Source organism: Manis pentadactyla, chromosome 4, assembly GCF_030020395.1.
Source record: "Manis pentadactyla isolate mManPen7 chromosome 4, mManPen7.hap1, whole genome shotgun sequence".
Classification (NCBI taxonomy): Eukaryota; Metazoa; Chordata; class Mammalia; order Pholidota; family Manidae; genus Manis; species Manis pentadactyla.
In genome coordinates this window covers 172,325,558-172,337,897 of record NC_080022.1, presented here as the reverse complement: position 1 = coordinate 172,337,897, position 12,340 = coordinate 172,325,558, and the positions used below count along the sequence as shown (strand labels likewise).

The 12,340-nt window shown below is 37.0% G+C and overlaps 1 protein-coding gene across 1 annotated transcript in view; it reads left to right on the top strand.

The window, feature by feature from the left end:
• Positions 1-1,161: 1,161 nt before the first annotated feature.
• MEIOC (meiosis specific with coiled-coil domain) overlaps positions 1,162-12,340 on the top strand; it is a 15,153-nt gene continuing 3,974 nt past the window's right edge. Inside the window, exons 1-6 of the mRNA XM_057499530.1 lie at positions 1,162-1,240; positions 1,288-1,461; positions 1,841-2,172; positions 6,644-6,801; positions 9,091-9,195; positions 10,103-11,963. Of these exons, the coding sequence (XP_057355513.1) occupies positions 1,162-1,240; positions 1,288-1,461; positions 1,841-2,172; positions 6,644-6,801; positions 9,091-9,195; positions 10,103-11,963 (2,709 nt within the window). The remainder of the gene's footprint in view (positions 1,241-1,287; positions 1,462-1,840; positions 2,173-6,643; positions 6,802-9,090; positions 9,196-10,102; positions 11,964-12,340) is intronic.

Below are 12,340 nucleotides of genomic sequence, written 5' to 3'. Positions count from 1 at the left end.
GGTATAAACATACTGTGGAATATCACTGAACCATAAGAAAGAATGAACTTCTGACACATGCAGCAACATGGGGAAACTTTGACTTATGCTAATGAAATAAGACAGTCACAAGAGGACAAATATTGTGAACCCACTTATATGACGTACCTGGAATAGGAAAACTCATAGTGGCAAAAAGTAGAATAGAGGTTACCAGAGCTTGAGAGAAGAGGAAATGGGGAATTATTTTTTATTAGGTACAGATTTTCTGTTTCAGATCATGGAAAATTCTGGAAATGGATAGCAGTGATAGTTGCACCACATTGTGAATGTACTTGATACTATGGAATTGTGTGCTTGAAAATGGTTCAACTTATATATATATTCAAATGGAATATATGTAAATCTTATATATATCTTATTACAATAAAAAGATACACAAGAGGATTTAAAGCCTTTCAAGAACATCTTCCACTTAACTGAACGTTTCTCAAGTTTTGATTTTAAATCTCAACACCCTAAAGATGTTTACATTGTTTACGTGGATCATCTTTAATATTTCGAAACACAAAAATTTTTAACACTGCCTGTAGACAAAAATATGCATTTCTCCGAGACAACCACATCCCCAAATGGGACTGCCGATGTAAATGTTTCGTCCAGAATAGGTCTAAGTGAATTTCGTTCAAGGTTACACTGACACTAAAATGCCTTCACCCCCCACTGTAGCCTGGGGCCTAAGAGAAGCCTTCCAACAGTACCCAACTCCAAAAGGAGTTCCTCGCCCTCTGTGAAAAGGCACAGGTCTATGATTCTCTGGGCGGTTCCAAAGTATTCTGGGAGTAAAGGAGGGATCAGGTGCAAAAAAGAACTGCAGGCACTTGGTGAGCAGAGGCTGGGTTTAGGATTATCACCCGGTTGCTGAGCGACTTCTCAAATCTTCCCATCAACTCCATTCCTTCTCCCACCCGATAGGCCTGCGCTCCGTCCCCTCCGTCCTACTAGCCAATCGCCGGGCTGGTGATTGCCAGTTCCGTCCAATCCCGGACACGGTTACTTTGAGCGGGAAAGGCTCCGAAGCTGCGGGATAAGTTGAAGTCCGCTAACCGCCCCTTCTTGGCCTTGTCACTGGGGCAGGTGGCCCTGAAGGCTGTTGCCCATTGGCTTGGCGGCGGGCCAATGATGGGGGTACAAAGAGGGGAGCGGCCTCACAGGAGAGGCTGCGGGGCTGGGCGGGCCGGTGCCGGGTCGCGAGCTCCGGGTAGGCCTGTAACGGCCTCTGCCCCTGCCCCTCCCTTCCCACTCTAGCGCCCCCCATCGCACCCACAGAGCAGCTCCAGGCAGAGCCCGGGGTGGTGGCGGCGGCAGCGGCGGGGTGCGGGCAGAGGGAGTCGGCCCCCCCCTCACTTCCCATTCCCCAGGAGGTGTACCTAGTCCAGGAGGGGCTGCGGGACCCCATGGAGGTGAGAGGCGGCGACACCTGCCCGTCCTCTTCCCCGCAGGCCTGAGGGAGGAACTTGAGGTAACCGGTGGGGACCGTCAGGGTCCGGTTGGCGACCAGGCGAGAGGATGGCGACGGTGAGGAGAAGCTGAGGGGCGGGAGCGTCCCTAGACGCTGTTCTCTGACGACGCCGGGGCAGGGCGGGAAAGGCCAGGTCGCCGGTGAGGAGCCCCGACCGGGCGCCAGAGGCGCACCGCGCGGGCGGCGGCAGGCAGGGCCCGGCTGCGGGGTGGCGGCGCGGGCTGACCGGGCGAGCAGGCTGAGGTTGGGGTGGCCGCGACGCCCGGGCTGCAGCCGTCGCCTACTCGTCGGGCAGAGGCGACGGCCGGCTGCGTGGGCCAGTCAGGGTCGGCGAGTGAGACCCCTGGGGGTCGGATCGCAGACGGCTGGAGGCAAAGAGGGAAACCTGGGGACGGAGGCGCGGGCTCCCAAAGTGCTGTCCTCGGAGAGGATTGTCATTGAGTTACGCGAACAGTGGAGGTGGCAAGTCGCCTGGCCGTTTCGGTCATGGCTTTACCCTGCGTGACGTTTCTCCCATTTCCTATTCCCGTTTTGTACAGCCGAAAGTAGTGTTCCGTGGAGGTGCGAACCGCTGCTGGAACCTCAGCGCCGACACCAGCAGATTAACAGACGTACTCAACGGCGTGATGCTGACTGGCTCCACTGCCTTCTACGATTGCCGCAAATCTCAGGTCCATCCTTTGTTAGATAGTTTATTCTAAATCAAATAAATTTACCCGCAACGATTCACACAGGTCTTTAAATTGCTCCAGGTTTAGGACCAGAAAGCCGGTAACAACATTTGAAATACTGAGTTTGCCAAATACGTATTTTGCCTTGAAAACAAGTTCAGAAATAAAATTTTTCATTGCTTTTCACCTCGTCCTCACATAACATGATGCTAGAAATGTAAGAAAATCTACATTTGCTTAGTAAGTCCATAAAATACTTTTTCTTTCAATCGTATTATTGCAAGTTAGTACAAACCATTCTTTTGATAACTTAAAGGTGAAATTTTTCTTTACCTTTTAAATGTTCTTTTATTTCACCTAAAACATTTGGTTATGTTAATCGCATTTAGTTAGACTTAGGGTAATGTAAGACATTTTCATTTGAAATTATTTAACTAGGACATAAATGTTGATAGTTATACTTTGAATTTTAATAATATCCTAAATTATTTTATTTAATCCATACCACAACTTTGTATAGTATTATACCCACTGTACAGATTGGGAAACTGAGGCTCAGAAAGCTTGATTTGCGCCCTAGGTGACAAAGCCCAGGTCTTTTCACTACCAAGTCCAGTATTCTGTGTTTACATGGCTACTAAAATTTACTTGGATTTAATTTCAGTCCATTGTTTTAAGTATATCAAGGATATAAATGATAAATGTTGCAGTTACCTAAACTAATTAATATGCCAACCTCAATCCTTTGCATATTTAATTTCCATAAATGTTTTAACTGAAAAGGATTCTGATAAAGTATAATTATCATTTTTTTGTATCATTAATCTACAATTACATGAGCAACATTATGGTTACTAGACGCCCCCCCATTATCAAGTTCCCACCACATACCACATTACAGTCACTGTCCATCAGTGTAGTAAGATGCTGTAGAATCACTACTTGTCTTCTCTGTGTTGTACAGCCCTCCCCATTCCCCCCCACATTATGTCTGCTAATCATAATGCCCCATTTCCCCCATTATCCCTCCCTTCCTACCCATCCTCCCCAGTCCCTTTCCCTTTGGTAACTATTAGTCCATTCTTGGGTTCTGTGAGTCTGCTGCTGTTTTGTTCCTTCAGTTTTTTTCTTTGTTCTTATACTCCACATATGAGTGAAATCATTTGATACTTGTCTTTCTCTGCTTGGCTTATTTCACTGAGCATAATACCCTCTAGCTCCATCCATGTTGTTGCAAATGGTAGGATTTGTTTTCTTATGGCTGAATACTATTCCATTGTGTGTATGTACCACATCTTCTTTATCCACTCATCTACTGACGGACACTTAGGTTGCTTCCATTTCTTGGCTATTGTAAATAGTGCTGCGATAAACATAGGGGTGCATCTGTTTTTTGTTTTTTTTTATCATTAATCTACAATTACATGAAGAACATTATGTTTACTAGGCTCCCCCCTTCACCAAGTCCCCCCACCACCACTCCATTACAGTCACTGTCCATCAGTGTAGTAACATGCTGTAGAATCACTACTTGTCTTCACTGTGTTGCACAGCCCTCCCCATGCCCCCCCACATGCTAATTATACATGCTAATCGTAATACCCCCTTTCTTTTTCCCCACCCTTATCCCTCCCTTCCCACCCATCCTCCCTAGTCCCTTTCCCTTTGTAACTGTTAGTCCATTCTTGGGTTCTGTGATTCTGCTGCTGTTTTGTTCCTTCAGTTTTTCTTTATTCTTATACTCCACATATGAGTGAAATCATTTCATACTTGTCTTTCTCCGCCTGGCTTATTTCAGTAAGCATAATACCCTCTAGCTCCATCCATGTTGTTGCAAATGGTAGGATTTGTTTTCTTCTTATGGCTGAATAATATTCTATTGTGTATATGTACCACATCTTCTTTATCCACTCATCTACTGATGGACATTTAGGTTGCTTCCATTTCTTGGCTATTGTAAATAGTGCTGCGATAAACATAGGGGTGCATATGTCTTTTTCAAACTGGGCTGCTGCATTCTTAGGGCAAATTCCTAGAAGTGGAATTCCTGGGTCAAATGGTAAGTCTATTTTGAGCATTTTGAGGAACCTCCATATTGCTTTCCACAATGGTTGAACTAATTTACATTCCCACCAGCAGTGTAGGAGGGTTCCCCTTTCTCCACATCCTTGCCAACATTTGTTGTTTGTATTTTGTATGGTGGCCATCCTTACTGGTGTGAGGTGGTATCTCATTGTGGTTTTAATTTGCATTTCTCTGATGATCAACGATGTGGAGCATCTTTTCATGTGCCTGTTGGCCATCTGAATTTCTTCTTTGGAGAAGTGTCTGTTCAGATAGATACTCTGCCCATTTTTTAATCGGATTATTTGCTTGCTTTTTGTTTGTTGAGGTGCGTGAGCTCTTTATATATTTTGGATGTCAATCCTTTATCGGATCTGTCATTTATGAATATTTTCTCCCATACGGTAGGATGTCTTTTTGTTCTGCTGATGGTGTCCTTTGCTGTACAGAAGCTTTTCAGCTTGATATAGTCCCACTTGTTCATTTTTGCTTTTGTTTCCCAAAGTGTAATTATTTTTGAATCCACCACATTACTTAAAAGTATAATTATGTTTGAAGACACCACATTACTGTAGTTGCTTGTTTTATACTAGAATATAAAATTTAATCTTTTAAAAGGATTTAATTTTTCAAATACTCAAATCTTATTTTAAAATGTAAAATGTACTTGAAAAAATACTCCCAAAATACATTTAGTTTCAGATACTGTTCACCTCATTTGATATTACATAATCTGAAAATGCTTCTTTTAAGCAACTATTTTTAAAAAATGAGCAATTATTTATGTCAATTTGGATACTTCACATCCAAAAGAGAGTTAAGGTATAAAATTAAACGAATATAATTAAATAAATAAAATTATGAAAATTTCTAAAGGTAAAAAGCCTTTGTAAAAGTTACTGCTAAGTAAATCCTGGAGGGGTAGTTCGTAGTGGCACTCTTAGCAAAATCCCTTATGTGCCTCAGTTTTCCCAGCTTCATCATTAGAAACAAAATTAAAATGTGTAGTTTGTAAATAGTAATCATAACCAGAATTTAAACAAATGGTTGTAAAATATTTTGAGTTCTTGAAAATGGGTGATTGGAAGGCATTAATTTTCATATTTTAATGGTATAGTATAAACTCAGTGTTGTACAGTTAAAATGTTTTTCAGTTAGTATGTCTGAAGAACAAAAATTCTGAAATATTTTGATCTAAAGATGTCTTCTCTATGTAACTTTTGATTAAAATAAAAGCAATTAGACAATATTTTTAGCCAGGATTATATATCCCTTCTGTATAAGAATAAAATACCATTTCTATTGTAATTATACCTGGATATTTATAGTTATTTACATATCAGGTTGTAGTAGTTCCTTGCTTGGAGAATTAAAATTGTGAATCTGAGCTTTCAGGCTTCTTTAAATTTTCTAGAATGAAATACATCCAAATTGATCTTTTTTATTTGTTGTTTGTTAAATTCATTATGGCACTTAAGTATTTAAAAGTATTTTTACTGCACTTCAATTCCTTTTGGAAGGAAGCAGGGTTTTAAATAATTCATTAAAATCTTTAAAAACTTTTTACCTTACTTACTCAAAATTCATTATAGAAGCATTCACAAGAAAAAAGTTGTATTTTTCTTCTAATCATACATTTTTGCATTTCTGAAAGATCATAACACAGTATCTTTTGGAAATAGAGACTGGGCTGAAAATTAAAGATGTTGTTTTTAAAAGGCCCTACACTAGGGGTAAGATGTCCTTGAGTTTGGGTTTTAGTTTTGTCACCTATTAGCTCAGTAACTTACAGCCTCAGTCTCCTGGTTGTCAAAATACAGAGAATACACATCACAAGATTGATTGAACACAATGTATGTGGAATTTTCTTGCAAATTCTATATCAGTTAACTTTTTTTTAACAGATTGGGGGCATTAAGACTGAGTTTTGTTAATGATTCATGAAAAATAACAGTGCTATTATCCACATAATGCTCATCTGTTCAGAAAATTTAAATTGCAATAATTGTTGGCGTTTTTTAACAGGGATAAGCAAACAAGTACCTATCATGGGCCAGAGCTTCTGAGTGCCTGTTTTTGTAAGCAAAATTTTATTGGAACATAGCCACAACCATTTGTTTACATATTGTCTGTGATTGCTTTGATGCTAGAAGAGCAGAGTTAAGCAGTTTCAACAGAGACCTTAACAGCCAGCAAAACCTAAAATATTTATTACTGGCCCTTTACAGGAAAAATTGGCCAACCACTAGTATAAAGTAAGTTTAAGTGGCTAAGTCTAGATTTGATTTTAAGTCTCCTAACTCTTATATATGCATTATTTCCTCTAATTTCTTATTATTTCACTAATATTCTGTACAAAATTTGGTTTTGAGGTATCTGATATGCAAACACGTCTTTAAAATTTCAGAGTGAAGGCAATGTTGACCTAAGGCAGATCTACACTCCACTTTCTCCATCAACAGAATTTTCAAGTTCTGTAGATTCTTCACTTTTCTATGCACCCTGGTCTACTTACGGAGATGATACTAAACAGCCTTCTAATTCTCAGATCAATGTAAAGAACAGGTAAATGAATTAGATTTCTCAGGCTAAATGAAGTAAGTTTGATTACATAGGAACCCAGTTATATTAGCTCTTTATTCCCTGTATCGTATGTTTATCAGACTTAGAGGAAGCCCTAAACTGGGCGGTTATGTGTGTACAATTTTTAGCTTTAATTTTTTTTTATTCATTAGAGGAAGTCTTTAGTGAGTAAATCTTCAGTTTCTCTTTCTAAAGATAGCTTACAGAAATGAATTAAAATTTTTAGATCTATTTTTCATCCAGTTCTAAATTTTCGGTAATTTTTCCTATAAGTACACAATAAACATGATTTTGTCAAAGATAATTTTATTTTTCTGTTCAAGTCCACTAATAAGGGCCTGCTCTACGCCAGATTCTCTCCCACTGGCATTACTAGAATTACATGGCAAATATTATCCTGGCCTTTTTAGATCTAAACTAATCATTTTAGTTTTATTAAACTAAATTTTAGATCATTAAACTAATAATGATGGTGATGATGACTTGCCAGGCACTGCAAATATAGTGAGGTTGAGAAGGGGAAGTGTAGGATATTATGGGAGCCTTTGCAAAGAGAAGCCTAAAAGAATGACATCTACTTTTATTTTAATCATATAGTTAATCAGTTGATAGAGGCTGGTGCATCTTTAACCAGTAAGTAATTATTTTGAAATCTTACTAATTATTTAAAATTTAACATTTTTGGTAAGTTCTATAAAATAGTGACTTTACTAGAATATATAATTCTACAATAAATATATTTGTTAAGTCAATACATGCTTGAAAAAGTCAGACTTTTCAGAGATACATAAAAGTGAAAATTCACCTTAACCCTGCTACCCTACCTCCAATAAGAACTATTAACAGTTGCTATATTACACTAAATATTTTTCTAGATATATGCTAATATATTATACAAAAAACTTTATGAAACATGATGTAGTAGAAAATACTTAGACTTACAGTATATAAGTATATAATAGTATATAGTAGAAAAAGCCTTAGAGTTATAGGCAGACCATTTGTTCAGTAAGTGTATAAATAAAGTTTGACAAATCATATATCCTTGCATGTTTCTTAATATCTCAAGGGATAATTCATTCAACAGCTGAATGATTACTAATACTGCCCTTTCCACGTTATGAAGATCAATGTAATGTTTGAGTGTTATGCAAATAAAAAGTATTTTTATTTCTAAAATGCCTTAACACTATGAAATATTAGAAATAAAATATGGAAAAACAAGAAGTTACCATTTAAAACAACGTATTGTTGCTAGAAACAAATTACCCAAATCCATAGGCAGTAAAAAGGCATCAATTTTCCATCCTCTTATACATTTTGTTTTATTTAGACAGTGTTAGTTACTAGGTAGTATTTCAGGTACATGGAGCTCCAGTTACTACTTTGGCAGGGATTTAGGGATAGCCCCCAAATCCATTACATTTAAGGGACAACTGGAATATCGCTGTGGTATCTAGAATGACCATATCACATTTCACTTTTTAATCAATATTTAATATAAAGAATAATGAAAATAGGTTCATATGGTTTTCAAATCACAAATGAAAAAACTGAGCAAATGTTGATAGAATGATATGTAATAGAACCAGACATGCTTTCAGGAATAGCCATGGTACCCATCCATGCATGTCTACAACATCATAGGTCAGAGATTTTTATCTTTCTAACCTAAAATGGATAGCATGTGTTTTAGAGAAATTAGAGATAAACATACATTCTGAACTAGACATAAGATTTGAAATGATGGAGAAATACTTAAGTAGCACAAACACTATGCTAAAGTGGAAAATACTTTTTTAAATTAAAGTATCATTGATATATAATTTTATATTGGTTTCAATTATAAAACACAGTGGTTCAACAGTTACCCATATTATTAAATTCTCACCCCTCCTAGTGCGGTCACTATCTATCAATGTAGTAAGATGTTACAGAATCATTGACTACTCTCCATGCTGTACTACCTTCTCCATGACGAACTTATATTGTGATTGTGAATTATTGTGTCCCTTTATCCTCTTCCCCTTTCCCCTGCACCCACCCAAGCCCCTCTCCCTTGGTAACCACTAGTCCCTTCTCAGTGTCTATGATTCTACTGCTAGGAAAATACTGAGTTCCTGTTCCCTCTTTATCTGGAATAATGGTACAGATTCAATCCAAGTGTTTTGTAGAAAAATAATGGTAGAATTAAGTCTGGAAATAGAAATCAAATACATAGCATTTCAGTATGAGCAAAATAATTTACATGTGATGTTCATTTATTCTTAGGATTCAAACAGAAAGAAATGACTATGGCAGTGAAACAGACTTATATGGACTTGTGTCTAACATTTTGGAAGAACAAGATAAGACACAGCCATATTTTGCTGAGGGGTTAGTATATTATATAAACTATGTAGTGTATATATACTTTTAAATTCACATAACTAGATTACCCTTTTTATAAACTTTTATTTTTACCTAATAGAGGATCATCTTGACAATAGACATCTTATTAATTCATACACTTGTTTCTAGAAGTCTTGATTTTGCTGAGGCACTTGCTGAACAATTGAAAATTTTCAGTCTAAAGTTAAATTTGCTACTAAGAACTTCCACTTGGAAAATTATTCTTACATAATTCAGAGCTTTTCCCTTGAGTTCATGAGCTAAAGTTTGTCTTACAGAGTATAAACTCTAAGGAGCTTTTACACATATATCCCAAAGAATAAACAATCATTACTGCTGTGCAGAAAAATGTATGGATTTTATTCATACGGCAAAAACTTATAAAATATGCTTTGTTTTATTTGGGTGTGGAATACATTACACAAATGCCCTATTTCATAAATAGGGAAATATGCAACACACATGTAACCAATTAAAATATTTCAATTTCAGTAATAGTTCAGCAAAGCACATCTTTCTTCATTAAAGAATTGTAGTTAACACTTTTGTATTATATAATAACCCAATTAAAGGAAAAACTTAATTTTTTTCCTGTTACTATAAATAGGACCACGCAGTCTTATCAGCCTCAGGTTAGTTAATGCCTCTTGGGAAAATATGATGAGGACATATTAAGATTAAAATGCATATTTATGTAGTACATAGTTCATTTCAAGTGTTGAGAGAATTATTTGGATGTAATGGCAGCTTATAAGACAAAGGTTGACAGAATTAGAGAATGGTGAAGACAGGCAATATAAATATTTTTGAAAACCTTTCCTACCTTCTCCACTGAGGAAATAAAAGTCTTTCAAAACCTAATTTGTAACTAAATATATTTCACTTGTTCTAGGACCTGCTCCTCCAATTTAAAGTCAGTTTGGCCAATGAATACAAACAGATTTGCAGATCACCATGACCTCTTAACAGAAACCAAAAGGCCAATAGATACAGCCATCGCTCAGCAAGCTTTTTATAGTGGTGAATCTGTGTCAGCAGTGGAAAAGCAATACCTGCATAATAGTAATCTCACACCACAACAAAAAATAGATGAACTTTATCATGGATTTACTGGTTTAGACCTTGAAGAACAATGGATATACCCCTCACGAAGTGATCATCCTAACTGTTACAATATTCAGACAAATAATACAGCTAAGACAACATTTCAAGAATATTCATTTACCAAAAGCTGTTTTATTCCACAGACTGGTCTGTCTGACATCATGAAAGGATCAGGAGTTGATACTTACCCTTATGGAAGAGAGAAAATATGTGCTAAAGGTCTTGAAGCACCATTACAGCAAAAAAGGGCAGAAATGTTTCTTTCCCAATTTAATAGATACAATGAAAATGCAGATTATTGTAGATACCCAGAATATGCTCATCTTAGTAAGGCTAAGCTGAATAAGTGTTCAAATTTTAGTGTCCAAGACAGTAAAAAATTAGTCAGTGGCACATCTGAAACAGCAACTGTAGAAGCAGACACTTACACAAAGTTATTTCAGGTTAAACCAGCAAATCAGAAAAAAATGGAGGAGACAATTGACCAGCAGAATTTCACATTTCCAAAAACTACACCACTTCTGACAGAAAAACAGTTTGCAAAGGAAGCAGCATTCACTGCTGATTTTGGCTTAAAACCAGTATATGGACTAAAACCTCATACAGCTTGTCCATCTAATGATTTTGCTAATATCACAGAAAAGCAACAGTTTACTAAACCTGACCCCCCAAATTCTGATTATTTTAAATCAGTGAATTTATTATCAAAGTCAGCCACATCTTCAGGTGGTATTAACTTAAACAGACCAACTTGGATGAATGTACAAACAAAAAACACTCCTATTCCTTATCAAAATCAAGGGAACTTAATAAAATTAAATAGCCATTTAAATGCGGTTTCAAAAGGTTCTAACCATTCTAAAGATTTCCCCCAACTATCATCCACAAATTTAACCCCAAATAGCAATTTATTTCAGAAGTATTGCCAAGAAAGCCTTTCAGCATTTTCTGGTTTTGATTTTGGTTACAATGGTGCAGAAAGAATTCAACCTGTCGATCACATGGAAGCACTGACAAAGACTGGAGAAGAAAATCTCTTTGAATCGATTACTGATAAAAAAATAAAGCAGCCAAATGGATTTTGTGATAACTATTCAGTTCAGCAGTATGGGATCACTGAAAATGTAAAACATAATTTTCAAGCTAAGCCCCAGAATGGACGTTATGATCCTGAGGAAGGTCCAAAGCATTTAGATGGCTTATCTCAAACTACATACCAAGATCTGTTGGAGTCACAGGGTCATTTTAATAGCCACAGACAGGGAAGTGGAGACAACAATATTAATAACCGTGTGAATCGTGCACAGACGTCATGTTTTTCTAATAATTATATGATGGGAGATTTAAGACATAATCAGAGTTTTCAACAACTTGGCTCAAATGGATTCCCCCAAAGATCTGCCTACCCATTTGGACATTCAGTTGTTCCACTGAAGGAGTCCTATGATTTGTTTTCTTACGATGACTTAAACCGTTTATACCCTTATTTTAATGATATGATGTATGGTGATAATTCCTTCTCTGGTTTCATGCCAACTTTTGGATTTCAAAGACCAATTAAGACCCGTAGTGGACCAGCCAGTGAGCTTCATACTCGTCTAGAAGAGTGCTATGAACAATGGAGGGCATTAGAAAAGGAGAGAAAAAAGGTAACACAAACCTGTTCATTTAGGAGTAACTTGGTGTGTCCCCTCTGCTTATTTACTTTAAGAGTACTGGCCTTATTTTTTAATTGAATTCTATAATGTGCAGTGTTGGTTAAGTCCTTAACTATGTGGAATTAGAAAGGTGACTTAAAAAAAGCTTGGGTTTTAAAAATTATTATTTATGTAAAGTTTGTTTTGCCTATGAAGTAGACTTTTTTTCCTTAATGGGCTAAAAGTTTATTCCTTTGAATTTTTTGAAGTATTAAAACAGTTGGAGTATTCACATATTTTATATGCATTAAGGATGACCGAAAAATAGTGTGGTACTGTGGTTTGTATTTGTTGCCTTTTGATACCGGAAGAGAATTCTTAATTTAAAG